General features: G+C 32.5%; 3 protein-coding genes across 4 annotated transcripts in view; 2 read left to right on the top strand and 1 right to left on the bottom strand.

The window, feature by feature from the left end:
- LOC140443100 (uncharacterized) overlaps positions 1-10,110 on the bottom strand; it is a 53,570-nt gene extending 43,460 nt beyond the window's left edge. Inside the window, exon 1 of one of the 2 annotated variants that reach the window (XM_072534173.1) lies at positions 9,686-10,110. In XM_072534173.1, coding sequence (XP_072390274.1) covers positions 9,686-10,031 — 346 coding nt within the window. In that variant the 5' untranslated portion in view covers positions 10,032-10,110. The remainder of the gene's footprint in view (positions 1-9,685) is intronic. The other variant, XM_072534180.1, reaches the window with a different exon arrangement.
- Positions 10,111-11,207: 1,097 nt separating this feature from the next.
- LOC140443109 (serine/threonine-protein kinase RIO3-like) lies at positions 11,208-13,691 on the top strand. Its single transcript, XM_072534193.1, has 5 exons — positions 11,208-11,596; positions 11,675-11,989; positions 12,245-12,600; positions 12,660-12,839; positions 13,356-13,691. Exons 1-5 carry the CDS (start codon positions 11,341-11,343, stop codon positions 13,509-13,511), a joined length of 1,263 nt encoding a protein of 420 aa, XP_072390294.1. The 5' UTR covers positions 11,208-11,340; the 3' UTR covers positions 13,512-13,691.
- A 2,547-nt stretch (positions 13,692-16,238) lies between these two features.
- Positions 16,239-21,657, top strand: LOC140437414 (serine/threonine-protein kinase RIO3-like). Its single transcript, XM_072526935.1, has 5 exons — positions 16,239-16,645; positions 16,711-17,040; positions 17,970-18,325; positions 18,384-18,563; positions 21,286-21,657. Exons 1-5 carry the CDS (start codon positions 16,342-16,344, stop codon positions 21,439-21,441), a joined length of 1,326 nt encoding a protein of 441 aa, XP_072383036.1. The 5' UTR covers positions 16,239-16,341; the 3' UTR covers positions 21,442-21,657.
- Positions 21,658-22,007: the final 350 nt, after the last annotated feature.

Raw genomic sequence — 22,007 nt, 5'->3', positions numbered from 1 at the left:
CTAAATATAACTTTTTTTCATATATTTTCCTCTTAATGGATGTATTGTATTGCGGTACGGGAAGTTTCCTTTTGCGTGGGTTTTTTAAAGTAGAGGGGGAAGGATTTTGGGGTTCGCTGTTATCAACATTTCCTGAAAAAAATATACTTCAGAATCAAATTGATTTCTTAAGAATATGAATATTACTGAAAAGTCATATGAGGGGCCTAATTTCAAAGTAGGTATACAATCTCTACTTTAAATAATTTGAAAAAAAAAAAGAATCGATATAGCAATATTATACCTCCATTAGTCCTTTTTTGCCGAAATTCTTTAGGTAAAATTTTAAAAGAAAATTTGTATTCTATAGCAAAATACTGAAACCATTCTATGCAGCTTTAAATTAGCTGCAGAAATTCGTAATTAAATAATTTTTGCGAAAAATTAGACCCTTCATATTAAGGATAATGTGTCATAATTATTAGACCCCCAACGCTAGAGGAGGTCCAAAATGCAATCCACATACAAAAAAGCCATAAAGCACCGGGAATAGATAAAATACCGGCAGAACTACTCAAGCAAGGAGGAAGGAATTTGGCACAACACATGTACTAGCCAATACGAGAGATATGGATAGAAGAAGAAATCCCCCAACAATGGAAGAAAATTATAATCTGCCCTATTCATAAAAAAGGAGACAAACTGCTGTGTAAGAATTATAAAGGCATCTCTTTACTTTGTTCGGGATACAAAATACTCACAAACATCATTAATCGAAGACTACAACCTCTCACGGAAAAAATCATCAGCTAATATCAAGCAGGGTTTAGGCAAAATAGATCTACCATTGACCAACTATTTATAGTTAAACAAATAGTAGCCAAAGCATGGGAATATGACATTGACGTTTACAATCTCTTTGTAGATTTTAAATAAGTCTATGATTCAATAGATAGAACAATTCTACCTAATTTATTGGAAGAATTTTTCATACCATCAAAATTAATACTAGTTCAAATGACAATGACAGAAACAGAAGCACAGGTATGTATTCAGGGACAGATCACTGATGCGTTTACGATAACGCAAGGACTGAAACAAGGCGACGGACTGGCCACAACGCTCTTTAATCTTGTTCTTGAATATGTAATTAGATGGTTGACACTGAGCGGAAATAACATACTTACAAACAAATCTACCCAATTAGCAGCATACGCAGATGATATAAATATAATGAGCAGAACAGTGAGGAAGAAACCTACGTTGAGTTGAAACAGAGTGCAGAAGCAGTTGGTCTAGCAATAAATACAAATAAAACAAAACTACTCATACAAACCAGATCAAATAGACGGCGCAACAACACTTTATTGACGATATAGAACATGTGAATAGATTAGAATGGATCTGGTCGCAAGCAATGAAGAAGAACCGGAAATAAATAGAAGGCTTATGCTGGCAAATAAAGCCTATTTCGCGATGGGCCACATATTCAAATCGCGAGACGTACTCCGGAAAACAAAACTCCGGGTCTATAAAACAATAAAAAGGCCCATAGTAAGTTATGGTTGTGAAACATGTGGGTGGTGACACAGAAATCTGCCAATGCATTAGATGTGTTTGAAAGAAAAATATTACGTAGGATACTGGGCCCAATAAGTGAAAACAACAACTGGCGAATTAGGTATAATAGAGAAATATACTAGCAATATAGCGAACCAACTCTAGCACAATACACTAAACTGCAGAGATTACGGTGGGCAGGGCACGTGGTCTGCATGCATGAGAATAGAATCCCCAGAAAATTACTAAATGCAAGAATGCAGGGAAAAAGACCTGTTGGAAGACCTAAAAGGAGATGGGAAGACGAAGTCGATGAGGATGACAGGAACTGCCTGGGAACGCGTTCATGGAAAAGAACAGCGGTAAATCGAAATGATTGGAGAAGCCTGTTGAAATAGGCCAAGGCCCGATTTGGGCTGTAGTGCCATTGGATGGACGGTCATAATTATAATTCAATATACTAACGAATGTATTGTGCTCGATCATCAAAGTTGTTTGATAAAGGCTGGAGCTGATTTGTCAACATTTCTCCCAAATTAGAATCAGCTCCAACTGACAAAACGGAGTTATAAGAGCCAGAAAATAGAGCTTTCTCCGATAAAGTGGAACAGGCTTATTAAAGGAATACATATCTGCAGAATTAGGTTCGCAAACGTCACTGTTTGAGATTAATCATAATATCAATATCATATACATAGACTTTCAGTAAGCAATATTTGGTAATTGTGTAATGATAATTAAAGTTAGGTATCTATCATTCAATTAACTGCGTTAACTGCATTTATGACAAATTTATGAGATATTGAACATATAAAAAATAGAATTTACCTTTCAAATATCTGAATCAATTGGACCTTCTCTTGTCCGGTAAAATTTTTGGACCGCTTCTGGGATTTGCTATCCATACTACTGCTTAGTTTCTATTGTTTGATAAACCAAATATGTATCAGAAAATGTACATAATAATATTTTGAGTACTTACATAGCTAGACCTTTGCTAAAAAATACTAAAAAAGAACTTTGAAGAACCAGTAGAACGGACCAACTTCTATGATTCTTAAAACGCAACAAAATGTCTCTTACAAAACGCAAAATACGAGGCGTGTTTTTTAAGTAAGTACCGTTTTGGACTTAAAAAAAGACGTGCAAAGATAGGGCAATAATTTTATTTTTACATGAAAGCCTGTACCTTAATCTACTTTTCTACATAATTTCCGTGAATATTGAGGCATTTGTCATAACGTTTCACCAGTTTTTGAATACCCTCCTGATAAAATTCTGCCGCCTGACTTGTTAACCAATGCATCACAAATGTTTTGACTTCGTTATCGTCTTGAAGACGCTGACCGCCCAGGTGTTTCTTCAAGTGCTGGAACAAATGGTAGTCGCTGGGCGCCAGATCAGGGCTGTATGGAGGATGATGTAGAGTTTCCCATTTAAATGATTTGATGAGATCTTTGGTCTGATTAGCCACATGTGGACGTGCATTATCATGCAGCAAAACGATACCCTTACTCAACTTGCCACGTCTTTTGTTATGGATTGCACGACGCAGATTTTTCAATGTCTCACAATAAGACGCTGCATTGATTGTCTCATTACGAGGCAGAAACTCCACTAGCAATACTCCTTTTCTGTCCCAAAAAACTGTGCACATGATTTTCCGGGCAGAAATTGTTTGCTTAAACTTCACTCTTTTGGGTGATGATGAATGTCGCCATTCCATGGATTGTTGTTTCGATTCTGGTGTGACGTAGGCCACCCACGTTTCGTCACCAGTAACAATTTGGTATAAAAAATCTTCACCTTCACTGTGGTACCGCTCAAGGAAAGTCAATGCACTGCCTAAACGTTGGGTTTTGTGCAAATCCGTCAACATTTTTGGAACCCAACGTGAACACAATTTCCGGTAATTCAAGTTCTCGGTAACAATGCGATACAAAACACTACGAGAATACTGAGGAAAGCAGTCGGACAATGATGAAATTGTAAAGCGTCTGTTTTCTCTCACCTTTTCATCCACTTTCTGCACCAAATTTTCATTGACGACCGTAGGACGCCCACTCCGTTCTTCATCATGCACATTTATGCGGCCATCTTTAAATGGTCTCACCCATTTCCTTACCATTCCATCACTCATAATGTTTTGTCCGTAAACTTCAACGATCTCACGATGAATATCGATCGGTTTTACGCCTTTAGCACTAAGAAATCGTATAACAGCCCATACTTCACAATCAGCGTGAATCACGATTGTTGGAGGCATCTTAAACACTGGAGTAAACAAGTATACAATGAAGAATCAGACTGTAATGGCGTCAGTGCGTAGACAAGAGATGTAGGTAACCAGCGCTCATGCGCGGAACGCCGACCGTAGCGCTGAGGCGGCGGAATCGCAAAACGGTACTTACTTAAAAAACATGCCTCGTAATAAAATAAATCAGTCAACATAAACTCAAAATGTGACGTCACACTGCGTTGTCAGAAGTACGCTCAATCAAATAGATGTATGATTACAATCAGTTAATTAAGGAGAATTTATGTTTTTATCAACCCAATCAAAGTTGATAGTAATTAAATATTTGATAACAATCAGTTGATTCAATTTTTGATTAGCGATTGAACAACCAGCTCTACATGTAGCTAAATATTGTAAATTATTTTGTAAACTGGTATATTTGGCAATGAAGCCAGAAATCTCAAAACAGAAATTGCTAGATTGCTACAGATGGTTAAACTTCACTTTATTCAGTAAACTTTACTGACCACAGTTTGACTTTCAACCACGATTATATAACGTCAGGGTGCCAAGGATAAAAATGGTATACTTGTATTTTTAAAACACTGTGACGTTATGCAATTATGATTAATAATTTAAAGTTAAACGAAGCCAAAATATTAACTGGGAGAGGACGCTTTGATAAACAAAACCACGTGATTCGTATTACTGCATAACAAATAGACAATTGACATAACCACAAAACTCGGTTTCAATGTTTTGCAGATTTTTCTTAAATTCGGCAAACACGCATTTGTCGCTATTTAATACATCACTGCTGCCTTCTACTAAATGACACGTGAACTTATTTTCCCATCTATTAAGTGATAGCCGAACTAATTTCTCACTATCAAAATGCCAACTTATAACGGTAACATCAACAAAATCCCCAGTTTGCAGCTTTTAATTGTAATTTTATCCTTCCCTTAGGTACAGTTAATTTAAAAATAGTTATATATAGTTAATAGATAGTTAATCATTTAACATAGTTACTTTGTACCTAAGTTCAAAAATTATTACACAATACCAATTTTTAGACACTTTACCACGTTAGTTATGACATAGATTAATTTAAGTATAGTTATGAAAAAATTACTGCTTTCTTTGGAAATTTTATAGTAGAAACCCTCAATTCAGAAGAGTGATATCATAGTTTAAACGCGGAATATCCTCAAATTTAAATGTACACAGCGGCCCTCGAAAACTGCCTGTTTTCTCGATTGCAATTTGCGTTTCCTCTTAAGAAATTACAGAATATATAAAGTAGTATATTTATTTGTGCTTCTCTATAGAAAAACTGGCCAGGAGTTGTCGTACAGTGTAGCCAAATCTTGTTCACAAGTAGTAATTATGGTCATCCAAAACCTGTATTCTTCCACGCAGCGATTATTACCGTCATAAAAATACAAAAAAAACATGATTTTTTCAATAGTAAAAATTAAGCACAAAATTGTAATGAAATAAATTTTATTTATATGTTCCGTTTCGTTACATATTTAAATTTATAAAATAAAAATCGATATTTTAAAACATTATTTTTCAATCGTTTGGCAATGTTGGAATTAGCGAGGAAATTCCGTTTACAATTCGGACGCAGACATGCCATAAAAACTAGTTTTTATTATTTTTTCGCCGGAGGAATGGTTCTTTTACATGGGCGTTTCTATGGGTAATGTATTTTGTGAGTATATTTTATGTGATAAGTTGGTAAACTTATTGTTGTCAATACTGTTTTAACAATAATGTATTGTAGTATTGATAAAACGTGTTATTGATAATAAGAGTGTTATATTTTGTCGTTTTATAGTAAATTTTTAGTTATATTCTTATACAGAATTGTTGAAATTATTGTATATATAGTATATACACAGATTATTGAAATACAATGGACGAAAAACCGAGTTGTTCCAAGAGAAGACAGCAAAATTCTGATGTTGATTCCAAAAATGAAAAGCCGCAAAAGAGACGGAAAATGTTAACGTCCGAGTGAAGGTAATGATACGAAACGTTTATGAAGGAATTGTCGGCAGAAAAATGGAATTAAATGTTAGCCAAGCGATCGACATTTGTAGCAGTTTAACAAAAGTATCCGTTAGCTGTATTTATCGTGTACTTAAAAATACATCGGAAAATAAAAAGCAAGAAAAAGGTAAAACTAGAGGTAGGAAAAGCATTGTTTTCGATGACGAGACAAGGAATATTATACGTCGAAAAATTCATTCATTTTATTTTCGAAGTGAAATTCCAACACTGAAAAAAATTTCTCAAGAGCTCAAAAACGATGACTCTTTACCCAAGATATCTCATAGGGTCTTAATCAGAACCATGCGCGAAATGAACTTTCGATATGTAAAACGCAACAGAAAAAGTATGCTATTACAAAAAAATGAAATTATTCTGTGGAGAAGAAAATATTTAGAAGAAATACGAAAAATTCGCAGCACTGGATGCAAAATATATTATTTGGATGAAACCTGGATTAACGAAGGTCATACAGTTGGAAAAGTTTGGCAACATTTAAATGTCAAAAGTAAACGCGAAGCATTTATAGAAGGCTGGTCTACAGGATTAAAAGCTCCATCAGGAAAGGGACGGCGTTTAATTACCACCCATATAGGAAGTGATACAGGGTTCTTTGATGATGGTTTGCTTCAATTTAAGTCAAAAAAAAAACAGGTGATTATCATAAACAAATGACTTCCGAAGTATTTGAGCGCTGGTTTAAGAGAATCTTACCAAAATTGGAATCTGGGTCTGTGGTTGTTATGGACAATGCGCCATATCATAGCCGCAGAGTAGAACAATTACCGACGACGGCATGGCGGAAAGGGAGAATTCAAGAATGGCTTAGAGAAAAGGGGATTGCATACGAAGAATCAATGCTCAAAATTCAACTACTTGACATTGTATGGTTAAGGAAAAGTGAATATCTTAAATATGTTGTGGATGAAACTGCAAAAGATTATGGTGTCAAAGTTCTACGTCTACCACCTTATCATTGCGAACTTAATCCCATTGAACTTATCTGGGCGCAAGTGAAAGGAAAAGTAGCACGCAATAACAAAACGCTCAAATTAAACGAAGTTAAGGAACTTTTGATTCAAGCAGTCCTCCATGTAACTCCAGAGAAATGGGCTAAATGTATAGGCCACATAATTAAAGAAGAATATCGTATGTGGGAACTTGACACTCATGTCAAAGTTTTACTAGAGCCAATTATAATTACACCAGGTGAAGATAATGACAGCGATAGCAGCACTGCATCTTCAGATTTAGACAGCGAATAATATTTTCTAATAGTTTAGTAAGCATCAGCATAAAAAAACCAAAAACAAAAAAAAACGAGAAGAACATACTAAGTGTGTATAGTGTTTGTGTTTAAATAGAATAGTACAATGTTTTGTTACATCCAAAATTATTTTTATTTTGTTTTTATAGAATTTTATTTTATTTTATAGGATTTTATTTTGTTTTGTTTTATACTGTTTAAGTGTTTTGTTTATTTTATTTAATGGGACAGTATGGCTCTTGGCGAACACCCATTTAAAAAGTGACGCGCCACAAGACATACCTCTCGGGTGGTGGGGAAACTGTCTTAAAATTTGTTTTAAAAAAAATTCATTGTGTAACTCTTTAAGGACGGGTCACGTCAAAAGACGTTTTAGCGTAACTTCCGCGACAGCCTGGTGGCATCAGTAAGCTTTCTGCAAAATTACTTGTTTTTTATAGCTTTTTGTTTGTGTCATTCTGTATTTTTAGGAGACTGTATGGAATAAGCCACATAATATTTATTTATAGGTTTAATTTACTGATTTTTCGATCTCTATATAAAGAGATCGTTTTCAAATATACAAGTGATAGTAATATTTATTTTTCTATGGCTTTTTGCTTGCCGTTCTGTATATTTAGAAATAATGGTGGGAATAAGTAACAATATATTTAATTGAAATGTTTAATTTACTGACGTTTCGATGTCTATATAAAGAGATCGTTTTCAAATATACAAATGATAGCAATATTTATTTTTCTGTGGCTTTTTGCTTGTGGCATTCCGTATTTTTAGGGAGAATGTTGGAAATAAGCCACAATACATCTATTTACATGTTTATTTTACTGACGTTTCGATCTCTAGTACAGAGACCGTTTTTAAAGTTAAGAAAAAAAAAAGAAAATAATATAAGAATATATAAATATATAATAATAAACAAATAAAATAAATATAACTATAATTTATATCTTTGAAAACGGTCTTTGGATATAGAGATGGAAACTTCAGTAAAAACCTGCAGATAAATATATTGTGGCCTATTTTGAACAATAATATTTAAACAATATAATATAATTAACGTTGAAATAAAAGTGAGTGTACGCCACTGGATTTTCATACGTCTTTCCCCACTTCTATGCCTTCAAACGATGACTCACTCTCCCAAATAGTGAAATTAGAGTTTAACTAGATATCCTTAAAATAGAAAGTGTACAGTTTACAGGCATAATCATAAGTTGAAGATTTGTTTTGAAAGAGTGACAATAACTGTACCTAAAAGTATATATAAATTTTAACATTGTGACATACCACCTTAATGTCAAATATAAATATATCTATAGGTTATGTTCAATGCCTGAAAATCAAATTTAACCGCATATATGTATATAGGAGGACTTAGAAGAACAAACTCTACATGGAATTCACAATTGAAAACAAAGTATCTGACCTCTGGCAGAATAAATTTAAACTACTAAAAGTGGTATAAACAAAACAAGATAACTGTTGATTTGAATAGAATTATTAAATTTTTTTAGTAAATTTCAGCATTATGACTAGGTTAAAGTTTTTGAAATCAAATTGATATTGTTCTGTTCCTTAATGCAATTCAAGATCAACAAAAGATATTTCAACTGTGGTTCTGGTTTTTGTTTTAATGTCACAAATAAATATATGTTTGGCATTGAAAATTGCTTCCCCTTCAACCACTGGTCTCTTTGCTTCACCACAATACTCAAAGCTATCATTAAGGCTAATTTCCATATTTAAATGATAAAAATAACTTGTCTTAAATCAAACTAAACATGCAAAAGCAATGGTAAACATTCGACTGTTATGTTTGTTTATACCATTTATATAGGCCATGACACTGCAATCGACCTGCCCTCTACATTCAGTTTCAGTTTCAATCGCGAATAGAGGCCATCACAACACCAAAGACTATACCCTGGCCGCTTAAAACATGGAATCCAAGGTCGCATGATCACTCAATGCAAGCATTGACAGGTGCTCGAAACTAGACCTTATGGGAAACTGTTTACACCGTCATTATTTGTGTCATGATACTATAACTTAAATGTTTTATGTATCATGATTTGTGTTTCACTTTCGCTGGCTGGTGAATTTTGTGAAAATGTTTAAAATTAATGTAAATCAATAACCTCTAAAAAACGGTATAAATATATTATAGCAACATTATTAGTTCGTTTTTGTTAAGCGGTGTAAATGTGGGAAAAGTGGTAACATAGGAAGAGGAATATTTAAGAGTGCGTGCCATTCACATGATCATTCCATCTTTTCAGCGGCTCAACTATAGAAACTAAAACTAAAGAAGAACAAATCAACATGAAACTTTTAAGATTTGAATGTAGGTATCCTACTATATCTCTGTGAAAATAATACCCTGTTTAAATGAAAAATACATAAAAATGATTGTTGAAGGCCCAATAATATACATTAATCAGTAACTGAAGCAAAATACATCTAATATCAGTTTCATAGAGTTCCTACTCTTATCTCAAGATAATAAACAAATAAAAATTTTTAGATACTGAATTAACGAAATTGTAGGTACTGAAAATGATGATATATAATTTATTTACCTTCTTTATGCATTTGCTCATCCTGAACACCCTCATGTTCAATTACCTCAGTTTTTATCTCATTAATATCTACTTCAGTTTTTATTTGATGTAAGCAATTATTATCCTCATAATCAATTATACTACTTGTATTTAAATCACAGTGAGGTTCTTTCTTAATCTCAATTTTTAAATCCGTACATTGCAAATTTAAGTCTTCATTTTCTTTTGATTGACGTATACAACTATCGTCTTCTAATACTTCTTGTTTAATAAATTTAAGGCTGTCTAACACCAAATCAACTTCTTGGTTTTCATTTGATTGGCGTGTACAACTATCTTCGAATACTTCTTGTTTAAAATCCATTTTTATTAATTACAATTGTTGGTAAACATATAGAATTGTAAATAAAATTACACTGAACCAATGAACTGTCAATACGGATTGACAGCAGACTGACATGTACAGTTAGGTATAGACTGTTGCCAAATTAAACGATCGAAGACACCCGGTGTCGAAGAGTATAACGAGAATCTCCATAAAATATAATTCTTTATAAACACATTACCTACCCCTTAATTCTCACAAGACAAAGCGACTAATGTGTTATCTTTCTAATATTATATTATTTATCTATGGTCTTATCATAATGGACGAATTTAGCGTATTTGTATACAAGATTTAAAACAATTACAAAATTTGTGTTATTTGACTTCTTACCAGAAAAAGTCCAACTGAATTTCGTAATACAGTGTTGTAGTATAACACTTGTAATAATATAATTTCAATATCGTAATAATTGTTAATTACTTGTTTATAAAGACTGGAAAAGTAAGGGGGCTAATGTCATAATGGGCTATTACGAATTTAGCGGAAGCAAACAATTGCAAATTTTGTATTATTTGACTTCTTACTAGAAAAACTATGCCCCTGAGTTGGGGTGGTAACCAGTCCCATAAGAAAAGCCCTTTTGCCATAGGGATAGGGTAGATTTTGATCTTTGAGCTATTTTTTAACTACTATCAAAATTTCAAGCAAATCGATGCATACAAAAATACTTCTGAGCAGAAAACCTCCCCTTCTAGTCATATCCTGAACGTTCCAAACGGTCATAAAATATCTCAGATTTTTCAGAGCCTCGATGTAAATCAACATTTAAGCTAAAAATTAATTCTTTTGATTATTGATATGATTTTGATTATTTTGATAAATTGTATAGTTTTTATAAATTATTTTAATGTCCCTACGAAGAAACTAATATTTAAACATTTAGCCCGTTTAAAACATTTCAGGACACCTAGAGGCATATAAAACACTCCAGGACAGATTTTAAGAAGGGATATTTGTTTTTTATTACCAAATTTGGTGTGCGTATTTTCTCATTATAGAAGTAACTTTGGAGCAATGGTATTTCCCTTGGATACAAAAAATAGTTTTATTATTGCAGGTTTTAAAGAAACATTGAAGCTCCAGCAACACTGCCAAAGTGAATTATATATTGCCTATATTTGGGGAACTCAGAAACTAAAAAGAATCTGTTCATCTGTCAAATTGATACTTTTTAGATTGCGCAATAATGCTCAATGTCAATATTAATATTTCTACGAAAACAATTCCACACTCCAAAACAGTATTTATATCGGTGATATTGTGATTTTAATATTGCTAATACAAAATGACGTCTCCATGGGCAAAAATTGATCAACCTCATCCAGTAAGCCTGGAAAAAATTATATCTGAAGAAGTCGCCAAGAAATTGCAAGGCAAAGAAGATAAAAGATTGAAGCAAAAGACTAAGAAAGACTTTAAAACTTCCGTAAAATTACCATTTATTGCAAACACCATCTCCGATAACATTTGTGATATGGATGAAGCTATGGCAACAAGACAGCAGCAGCAGTATGATGAACAATCCACAGAAGAATTGAATGGTAAGTAGTTATTACTCTATTTAATGAAATTAAAGAAGTATAAAAGTTGTTAACTTAATTGTTTCCTTTTATTTCTAGGTTTCGTCAGTGACTCAGATGAAGATGAAATTTTAGATGCTGATGAAAGAAAATTCTGGGATAGATTTGAAACTTTAGGACCCGAATTTGATTTAAAAGCACAGTGTCCTTACAAAGTACCACAAAACAGACACATGCTAACAAAAGATTATGATGTGATGGATGAAATTAGAAATGCCTTTAAGTTAAGATTATTTCCATTTAAATTTCTTGTGGACCCTATCAAATGTTTTCCAGAGATAAGTACATATAGAATACTTTATACAATGATAGAAACACAAGTTTTGAACCATGTAAATGGTATTATCAATATAGGTAAGTTTAGTAGGTATGTGATGTTTAGTGGTTCCAAAATCCACTTTTAAATTTGAAATTATTTAAAGTATGAAAGTAATAGTTACATTAATAAAGTACTTTTAATATTGTAAGAATTTCTTTGTTTTGAATATAACTTGCTATTAACAATTAGGTGCAGAAAATATGTTTTGCTTCAAATTTTTTACTTAAAAAGTCAAAAGTTTTATCCTGATATTTTTGTAATAAAGCTGTAACAAAACAATTTATTTTTAGGGGAAGAAGCTGTAATCCTCCATGGTAATTTACATCCCTCTTCAAAAGAGTGTGCTATAAAAGTATATAAAACAATCTTATCTGATTTCAAAGGTTGTAATAAATTTCAGAAATATGATCATAGATTTATGAACAGAAAAGGGGGAAAAGTTTCTACGCAGACCATAAGTCTTTGTGTTAAAAAGGAAACAAATAATCTGATACGAATGCACGAGGCTGGAATACCTTGCCCACAATTAGTGGTTTTTAATAAACACATATTGGTGATGGAGTTTCTTGGGGAAAACCAATTATGTGCTTTAACATTGAAATATGCCAAACTGACAGATGACGATTGGATAAATGCTTATCAACAGGTAATATTTTACTAGGTTTATTAAAAAATATTTGAAAAACTACAGTTTTATCATTTTAGGTCATTGAAAGTATGAAGACTCTTTACAATAAGGCAAATTTGATACATGCCGATCTAACAGAAAATAATATCTTGTGGCATCTAAACAAATGCTACTTTATCGATGTTAGCGAATCTATAGAGAGTGACCATGAGGAAGCGTTTGTATGTTTGTACAGGGATTGTACAAATATTACAAAGGTAAATAATGTTACTTTTTTCATATGTAATTTTAATATTTACATGATAAACATTTTTCTGCTTGCATATTAAATCTTCAACTTTAACCTTTGAACCACTTATCTTACAAATGATTTCTAAAATTCTGTGACATAATTGACAATACATTTATTGACTCACTTAAATATATAAAGATTGTACAGTCTACCGATTTACAAGAAATAAAATATAATACTTATGATTACCATATTTCTCAGTGTCCTATTTCTTTCTAATACTTTCAGTACATAGCAACAAAAATATGTATGTGTACAATTCAAAGCGCCTCTATTCACTTGACTAACTACTATACTTGGCGCATTTTTTTAAATACATACCTACTACAAAATTTCAATAACTATAACGATAATGTACCAGCTGTTAAATAATTGTACAATTACTATTATTTATTTACTATCTTTAATGAGGATCAAGCACAATTTTTTGTTTAAAATATGTTCAAAAAAAAAAATTACATATCCATTTTTTTGTTTTTAGTTCTTTTCTGAGAAAGATGTAACACATGTAGCTACACCACTTGAGCTGGTTAGTTACATAACAGGCTTTGATTTTGGAGATCACGTTGCTCTTCCTGATTTAAAAGCGGCTTACAATCTGCAAGTTAACCCACAGGCAGCCATAATCCCCGAATAGATCAAAATTACAATTTAGAGATTCCTTCTACCTCAAAGCAATTTGGATATTTAGGTCATCTAAAATTCAACAGGATTATTATATTCAAAAGCTGTATTCTAGTCACTAAAAATTTTTTTATTAAACTTTATTGAATGTATTTTGCATTTTGTGTAAATAAACATTATTTTGGAATAATTATTTTATTAGTAGGTTATTTCCTAATATTTATAGAATATGGATTAAGTAGCTTGATGAAACATACCCTTGAGATTCTCCTGATAATATTTCGTGGCAGAATCAGACAAATAACACTAAACAAAAACCTTAAAGGGGCACTACAAATACATAATATTCCAGGATAGCATTAAATATGCCAGACAAATACTGAAGCACTTCATTTGAACTTGAAACATTTTAGCCTGTACTACAGTTCTCTAGAGACACCTAAAACATTCCAGCAAGTTCCAAAAGTTTATAAAACTGTCCCGAAGTCTGTCAGATAAAGTTAAATATGGTGGGGTCATTCGGAAATATTTGAAAACAGTACAGAAGTTGATTTGAGGTCTATGAAACGTTCCAAAGAGTCTTAGGATATCACAGTTTTTTAGAGTCTCGATTGAATTCAACATGTAAGCTAAAAAAATGATTTTATGATCTAATTGTATAATTTATTTTAATATTTCTATGAAGAAATCAATGTTAAAACACTTGGTGCCCATTAAAACATTCCAAAGTGCTCTATACTATTCCAAAACTATATAAAACATATAGGACTATTCTGATGACCTCCAGATAAACTTGAAATATTGCAGGAGAATATCGAGACATTTTTGGTTGTATTAAAACCTCTTCAAAACATTTGGAGTGACCCCAGAGACATACAAAACATTCCAGGACATGGTTTAAAAAGAGATGTTTCATTACCACATATTTTCTCATTTTAGGAAGGAAGGAAGTGTCAAGATTTCATGTTTCCGGAACAAAAGTCTGCTTGATGTACCAAACTTGACTTTGTATAAATATCTGAGTTCTCACTTTTGCAGCATAAAATCTGCTGAAATGATGAAAAGAACAGCTACCCCAAAAGGCTATCTCAAATTAGATGCAATCAAGACCTCATAAACACTTATTGCAATCTTAAAATCTAAGTGGTGTGCAACTGATTTGACAGCAAAGCAACACTATGATATCTTTTTGCTTAAATATACAGTGTGTTGCGCAAATTTAAGTTTATCATTAATATAGAGACCTAAAAATTTGTTTGCGGTGTCAGATTAAATGCCTTTATTGCCCAGAGTAACGTTGTTGAGATCATTTTTAAAAAAGTAAATGTCAAATAGTTAGCTTTGCACCACTCTAAGATTTTTAGTAGATCAATATTAACAATCTTATTCAGTACCTCAGAGTCCTTGTTTTGTCATCAAATTGATTTACTATCTGCAAATATAGTAAACCGGCTATTAATGTCAAGGTGAACTATGTCATTAAAATATATCCAGAAAAAGATAGGACCCAAGACAGAGCCTTTAGGTATGCCACAACTAATAAAGGTATCACTAGAGTAGCGGTCATCGATTGATACAGACTGGCATCTGTCTTCCAAGTATCTGAATCACTTTAGAACAGTCTCTCTAAAATCACATATTTCCAGTTTATTAAGAATTATTTGAAGATTGAAACAAAGGCTTTAGATAGATCACAGAAAATAGCAGCAGCAACATAATCTTTAAGTCCAATTATAGTTTTTCCATGAATTCGAAGATGGTATCATATTTACTTTTTAATGACAGGAAACCGAATTGGAAAGAAGAAAGTAAATTGTGTTTTTATAAGAAAGTCATCATTAGGATTTTAACCAATTTTTCTACAAACTTTGAAAGAGACGGTAACAAAGAGATAAGACGATAATTAGCAAATACATTAGAACAGGATCATTATTCGATGAAAAATAAGGAATTACTCTGCACATCGCCAGATCCGGATAAAGATTATTACAAATATAATCCAATATGCTGTTATCTCTGGTTAGTTCGGTAACTAGCATTCTCATATTAAAACTATTAAGTAAATTTATAATGGTAATACAGGACTGTGTGATGAATCCAGATAATCAATATTAAAGTCACATGTCAAGATAATAAAAACATTCTTTTGCAATTTTTTCAAACAAGGATTCCAATCTGAGAAAGAATAACTGAACAATAGACTTGGGGGGTCTGTACACAACAATGAGAAAAGTATTAGCTTCTTACTGAAATCAATAATCAATAGAGAATTCAGATTCAATGCAGAGGTGGCTATACTTATTGCAGTCAACAAAATGCTTTCAGATCTGCAAAATTTAGATTTTAAGGAGTAATTGTTAATACAAAGTGTTTCTAGAGGGTATAACCGGTGCTCGATTAAAAGCACAAGATCTGGCCAATCATTTTGGTTAACAAACACTTCCAGTTCCTCAATTTTATTGCGTACATAACGTAGATATGTTGTATAAAATAATAAAAAATGTAATACTGATATTAGATTTAGATATACAATAGTTGATTGTGCACAAATTTTGAGCAAATGTGTTTAATGGAATTTCGGTTAAAAAAATAGTTGTATTATTGCAATTTTAAAGAAATATTGAAACTCGGGCATCACTGCACAGGCTGTAGAATGCCTATATTTGGCGCAATTTAGGAACTAAAAAGATAAATAAAAATCAAAATAAAATTTTTATATATTGCGCAATGATGATCAATCTCAGTATTAATTATTTCGACGAAAAAAATTCGGCACTCGAATACACACACAGCACACAGTATTTATATCCGTGATATTGTGATTATAATAGTGCTAATACAAAATGACTTCTCCCTGGGCAAAAATTGACCAACCTGATCCAGTAAGTCTTGAAGAAATTATATCTGAGGAAGTCGCCAAAAAATTGCAAGGGAAAGAAGATAAAAGACTGAATCAAAAGCCTAAGAAAGACTTTGAAACTCAAACTCTCGTGAAATTACCAACCAAATCCGATAAGATTTGTAATATTGATAAAGTTAACGCAAAAAGGCAGCAGCGGCTGTATGATGGACAATCGACGGAAGAATTAAATAGATCCTCCAATGTGTCATTAGTTAATAATTGTAGAAACGATCATGTGGATAATAGTAAGTTGTTAGTGTATTTATTGTAGTGACATTGCAGAGTATAAAAATTTTCCCTTATTTTCTAGATTTTTTCAGTGATTCCGATGATGAAGAAATTTTAGACGAGGATGAAAGAAAATTCTGGGATAGATTTGAATCTTTGGGGCCCGAATTTGATTTAAAACCACAATCTCCCTACAAAGTTCCACAAACCCCAAAAGTCCCACACATACTACCAAAAGAGTTTGATGTGATTATGATGGATGAAATTAAAAACTCCTTTAAATTGAGGTTATTTCCTTTGAGATTATTTAAAGAACCTGTTAAATGTTTTCCAGAAAAAAGTACATATAGGGCACTTTATACAATGAGAGAAACACAAGTTTTGAACAGCATAAATGGTATTATCAATATAGGTAAGTTTAGTCACAGTATATTGCTTAAAAAGAATTCTTTTTAAGCAATATACTGTGGTTTAGTATTACTAAAAATTTCAAGTTTAGGTTAAAGTCAATTAAAAATTTGCATAACATACACTACAGACAGTGTTGCTTGCGCGATTTTTATATATAATTAAAACATAAGATATTACTTAAATCTTGCTGTGGCTTATATCTTTTAAAATATTTTTGCTACTTGCATAGTAAAAGACTTTTAATATTGTAGGAATTTCTTTGTTTTGGGTGCATAATATACCAGTTTTGATTTAAAAGAAATATGTATTTTTTATTAATTTATTGCCTGTTTTGACACAGAACAGTTTCTTATTCTGTGAACAATACATTGAACTGTAAGTTGCATATATATGGCGCAACTCATTCTTGAGGTCTGTTGGTTAGAAAAGTATCCAAGTAAACATCTAAAAATCGAGTAGTTATGCAATATGCAATACATATTTTTAATATTTTATGAAAAATTAGTTTTTACAGTATTTTTCATAGAATTACTTAGCTTTTAAAATAGTTTAAGAGTAAATTATATCTATAGTCGAGGATTACTATCGATTTTCCGCTTTCGAAAGAAGGATTTGAATGCAGTTTTGGACATTTGATTCCTAATAATCTCTACAAACTGTATGATCCTATGTGTATTATACACATGGATGTTTGAGGTCATGCTAACACTAATTGATTTGATTCTGTATATTTAGGAATTATGTTTCTTAGTTTACATATCACTTGGTGTGTTGTTATCAAATTTTTGTACATAGTGTGGGAGATTTTTTTATTCTCCAATACTTATTGGTTAAGGTTTCTACATTTAAACTTCTACAACATGTACAAACATTTAGCGGAGAGTGATAGTTTTTCCAAATAACATATGTAAAGTAACAAATTATTTTTAGGTAGGGAAGCAATAATTCTTCATGGTAATTCATATCCCTCTTCCAAAGAGTGCGCTATAAAAGTCTATAAACCATTCCTGTCGGATTTCAAAGGATGTGATAAATTTCAAAGATATGATCATAGATTTATGAACAGAAAAAAAGAAAAACTTTCTACAGAGACCATAAGTCTTTGTGTTCAAAAGGAAAAGAATAATTTGACGCGAATGCACGAGGCTGGAATACCTTGCCCAGGAGTAGTGGCACTTAATAAACACATATTGGTGATGGAGTTTATTGGGGAAAACCAAATATGTGCTTTAACATTGAAATATGCCATACTGACAGATGATGATTGGATAAATGCTTATCAACAGGTAATATTTTACTAGGTTTATTAAAAATAGTTGAAAAACTACAGTTTTATCATTTTAGGTCATTGAAAGTATGAAGAATCTTTACAGTAAGGCAAATTTGATCCACACAGATCTAACAGACGACAATATCTTGTGGCATCAAAACAAATGCTACTTTATCGATGTCAGCGAATCTATAGAGAGTGGCCATGAGGAAGCATTTGTATGTTTGTATAGAGACTGTACAAATATTACAGCGGTAAGTAAATTGTGTTGCATTTAATGACTTGCTACTGTAAGTAATGCTATGTCTGTAAGGTATATGCAACACATATTACATGTCTAGAGTGCATATGCCATACAGCAGATATATCTATACTGTACGGAAATTGAATTACTATGTAACTCATTGTTAATACATAACCTTACATGGAGCTGCAGTAAAAAATCATAAATAGAGTAAATACATAAAAAGAAATAAATAAAAGATATTTACACAGTGAAAAATGGATACTCGAGGAGTTCTTCCAATGAACATGTCAGGTAACTTGAGCGAAAGCTGGAAATTTTGGAAACAAGGGTTCACCACATACCTCGTGGCTACGGAGATTTCTAAGAAGTCACAAGACACGCAATGTCCACAATTGTTAACTTTGATTGTTGAAGAGGGAATGACAATCTACAATACCTTTGCTCTTATGGGGGATGAAGAAAATAATCTTAAAGTACTTCTAGAAAAGTTTCAAGATCACTTCAGACCAAAAAAGGACTTGACCTATGAGAGACATCAGTTTTTAAAGTGTACCCAAGTAGAAGGTGAATCAATAGATCACTAGGCTAGTGGAGTAAAGGTTTGTCATTAGGCTGTGAACTAGGAAATTACCAAAGGATATTCTCATCTGCGGAATAAAATCAAATAAAAAAAGAGAGATTGTTATAAGGAGATTTTAAAATCCTAGATGAAGTAATAAAACATGCCTTAATGATTGGAAAACCCAAAGAACAGATCAATATTATGGGTAACAGAGAAGAGTCACTTCAAGAATTAAATATAGACAAGATTCATAGAAAACATTCGTGGAAGAGAGAAGAAAGAAAACTGGACATAGAAAACAAAACAAAAAGTGAAAAAAGATGGTGTGGAAGGTGTCAATTCAAACACGGTTATGCCAAGTATCCTGCATTTGGTAAAACGTGTGGAAAGTGTGGTGGTCTAATTTGTGCCAGGCCTGTTTTGAAAACAAGTCGCATAGGACTAAATCTGGAGAATACGGTGGATGGGGTAGCAGTTCGTTGCACAATTTGACTACGGTTCGACGTCGAATTGGCACAATAAATACCTACGATGATTTTGCCCTTCTCCAGGTAGTCGATGTGGATGAGACCTTTTGAATCACAGAAAACCGTGCTATCACCTTTTCGACTGATGGGACCGTTTTAGCTTTCTTAGAACAGGGTCAAATACTGATTTGAATTGGTCTCACGGTTGCGTTTGTTGTTTGCCAATTCGATATCATGGATTTTTGTCACATTATCCTCCGTGGTAACAGTACTTGGCACCTGGACGTAGCTCATCAAAAACAAACGTGCAACCAAGAAACTCGTTAAACCAATTTTTAACGGTTGCCATCGAAGGAGATATCTTTGAATGCTCTAATCACAGAGAAATTAGGCTTCTAAATGCAGCGTATAAAATATATTCCACAGTATTATGTCACCGTATGGCACCATAAGCAAAACGGATAGTAGGAAAATACCAGGCTGGTTTCAGAGGTGGTAAATCGACAATTCATCAGATTGCAACCCTGAAACAAATTTTGGAAGAAACACTGGAATATGGCATAGATACTCATCACATATTTATAGACTACAAAGCAGTCTTCGACTCTGTGAATAGAAGAGAAATGTTCGAGGACAATAGGAATACCAAATCAATTGGTGAATTTAACAAAAATAACTCTTGAAAGAGTTGAATGTAGAGTATGAATTTAGGGGGAACTGTCTGAACCTTTTAAAACAAATAATGGGCTGCGCCAGGGAGACCCTCCTTGGAGTAGTGAATGACAATGGAGTGTGAAGAAGAATACAACTTCGAACTTTATAGAATATACCACGAACCAGATATCGTAAAAAATATTAAAATAATACGTCTGAGGTGGGTAGACCATGTAATGCGAAATGAACACAATGAACCAGCTAGAAAAACGCTTTTTGATAGACCCATTGGTCAGAGAAGAAGATTAAGACCCAGAACAAGGTTCCTTGATAACATCGATGAAGACATGAGGAATATGGGAATACGTGCTCGGCGGAGAAAGGCGATGGATAGCGACGACTGGAGAGCAACTCTTGAGGAGGCTAGGGCCCACGCAGGGTTGTAAAGCCAGAATGATGATGATCGAAGAAGAAGAGTCGCCGCACACAGCATCTAAGCTCTTTCATTTTACTGCGCGATTTTCCTTCCAAAAACAAAAACGGAATCCCTGATATTGCTCCTTTTTCAATTTTCTAAAAAATCGTTGTACTAGTGACAGAAAAATTATAGGATATAAACAAATAAGAGTAAAGTGATTGACATGACGGGGATTGCGAAACAATAACCATAAAAAAATCAAGTCAGAAATAAATGGTTTAAAATAGATAAATAAAACTTAAAAAAAAATAGAAGAAGAGAGAATGATTCAGCATAAGCAAAAAAATGGTGGATCAATGAACTAAAATTATGTAAATATATAAAATCTCAAAATAAGAAAAAACAAATTGTTAAGATTGATATATTTTTGGGAGAAACCAAAGAAGGACCAGTTATTTAAAACCATCTCTCGTATTTGACACTTAATGTGATCGTTACTATAGAAAGGTATGACCTCTACAGCATAACCTTTCCATTTTTTCTTTACTTCAATATTTTTGTAAGAATTTAATTACTTTTAGTATTTGACACTAGATTTGACGAAAATTACATCTCTCTTTCTTTTCAGCTCTTTTCCGTGAAAAATATTCCACACGTAGCTACACCAATTGAACTGGTTAGTTACATAACAGGCTTTGATTTTGGCGATCGAGTTGCTTTTTCTGATTTAAAAGAGGCTTACAAACTGCAAATGAAACAACAGGCAGCCATAATTCCGGAATAGATCGAAATTACCATTTAGTTTTTCTTCAGAGAAAGCAAAAATAGAGATTCCTGCTACCTCATCAATTTGGATATTTAGGTCACATGTACCTGAAGGCATATTTTCTGTTGAAGCTTTGATTTCCTTTAACAGTTATGAAAATAAAACCTTGTTTACGCCGGAAAAAAATTTAACAGAGTATTTTTATATTTAAAAGCTGTATTCTAGTCACTTAAAATTCTTTTATTAAATTTTATTGAATGTATTTTGCATTTTGTGTAAATAAACATTATTTTTGAATAATTATTTTTATTAGTAGGTTATTTTCTAATATTTTCATAATATGGATTCAGTAGCTGGATGAAATAGATATAATATAAATTGATAAAGGATACCCTTTAGATTCTCCTAATATTTCGCGCCAGAATCAAACCAATTACACCAAACCAACACCTTGAACGGACACTAGTGATAAGTGCTAGCCTATCAAATTCATAATCATATTAAAATGCTATAAGAAAACACAAAACAACGAAAAGTTTATTGAGACAACAAACGTGGGGTCCGACAAGGATGTCTACTAGCAC

The sequence above is a fragment of the Diabrotica undecimpunctata genome, chromosome 1 (genome assembly GCF_040954645.1).
Source record: "Diabrotica undecimpunctata isolate CICGRU chromosome 1, icDiaUnde3, whole genome shotgun sequence".
In the NCBI taxonomy this organism is placed as follows: domain Eukaryota; kingdom Metazoa; phylum Arthropoda; class Insecta; order Coleoptera; family Chrysomelidae; genus Diabrotica; species Diabrotica undecimpunctata.
The sequence above is the reverse complement of the archived record's forward strand: the minus strand, read 5'-3'. Positions and strand labels throughout refer to the sequence as shown.

Bases quoted from the DNA above. Each gene is read 5' to 3' on its own strand.
- LOC140443109 (XM_072534193.1), top strand. From the start codon at position 11,341: ATGACGTCTCCATGGGCAAAAATTGATCAACCTCATCCAGTAAGCCTG. The intron at 12,601-12,659 runs GTAATATTTTAC...TTATCATTTTAG, and splicing joins GGATAAATGCTTATCAACAG to GTCATTGAAAGTATGAAGAC. The intron at 12,840-13,355 runs GTAAATAATGTT...TTTTGTTTTTAG, and splicing joins ATTGTACAAATATTACAAAG to TTCTTTTCTGAGAAAGATGT.
- LOC140437414 (XM_072526935.1), top strand. From the start codon at position 16,342: ATGACTTCTCCCTGGGCAAAAATTGACCAACCTGATCCAGTAAGTCTT. The intron at 16,646-16,710 runs GTAAGTTGTTAG...CTTATTTTCTAG, and splicing joins AAACGATCATGTGGATAATA to ATTTTTTCAGTGATTCCGAT. The intron at 18,326-18,383 runs GTAATATTTTAC...TTATCATTTTAG, and splicing joins GGATAAATGCTTATCAACAG to GTCATTGAAAGTATGAAGAA.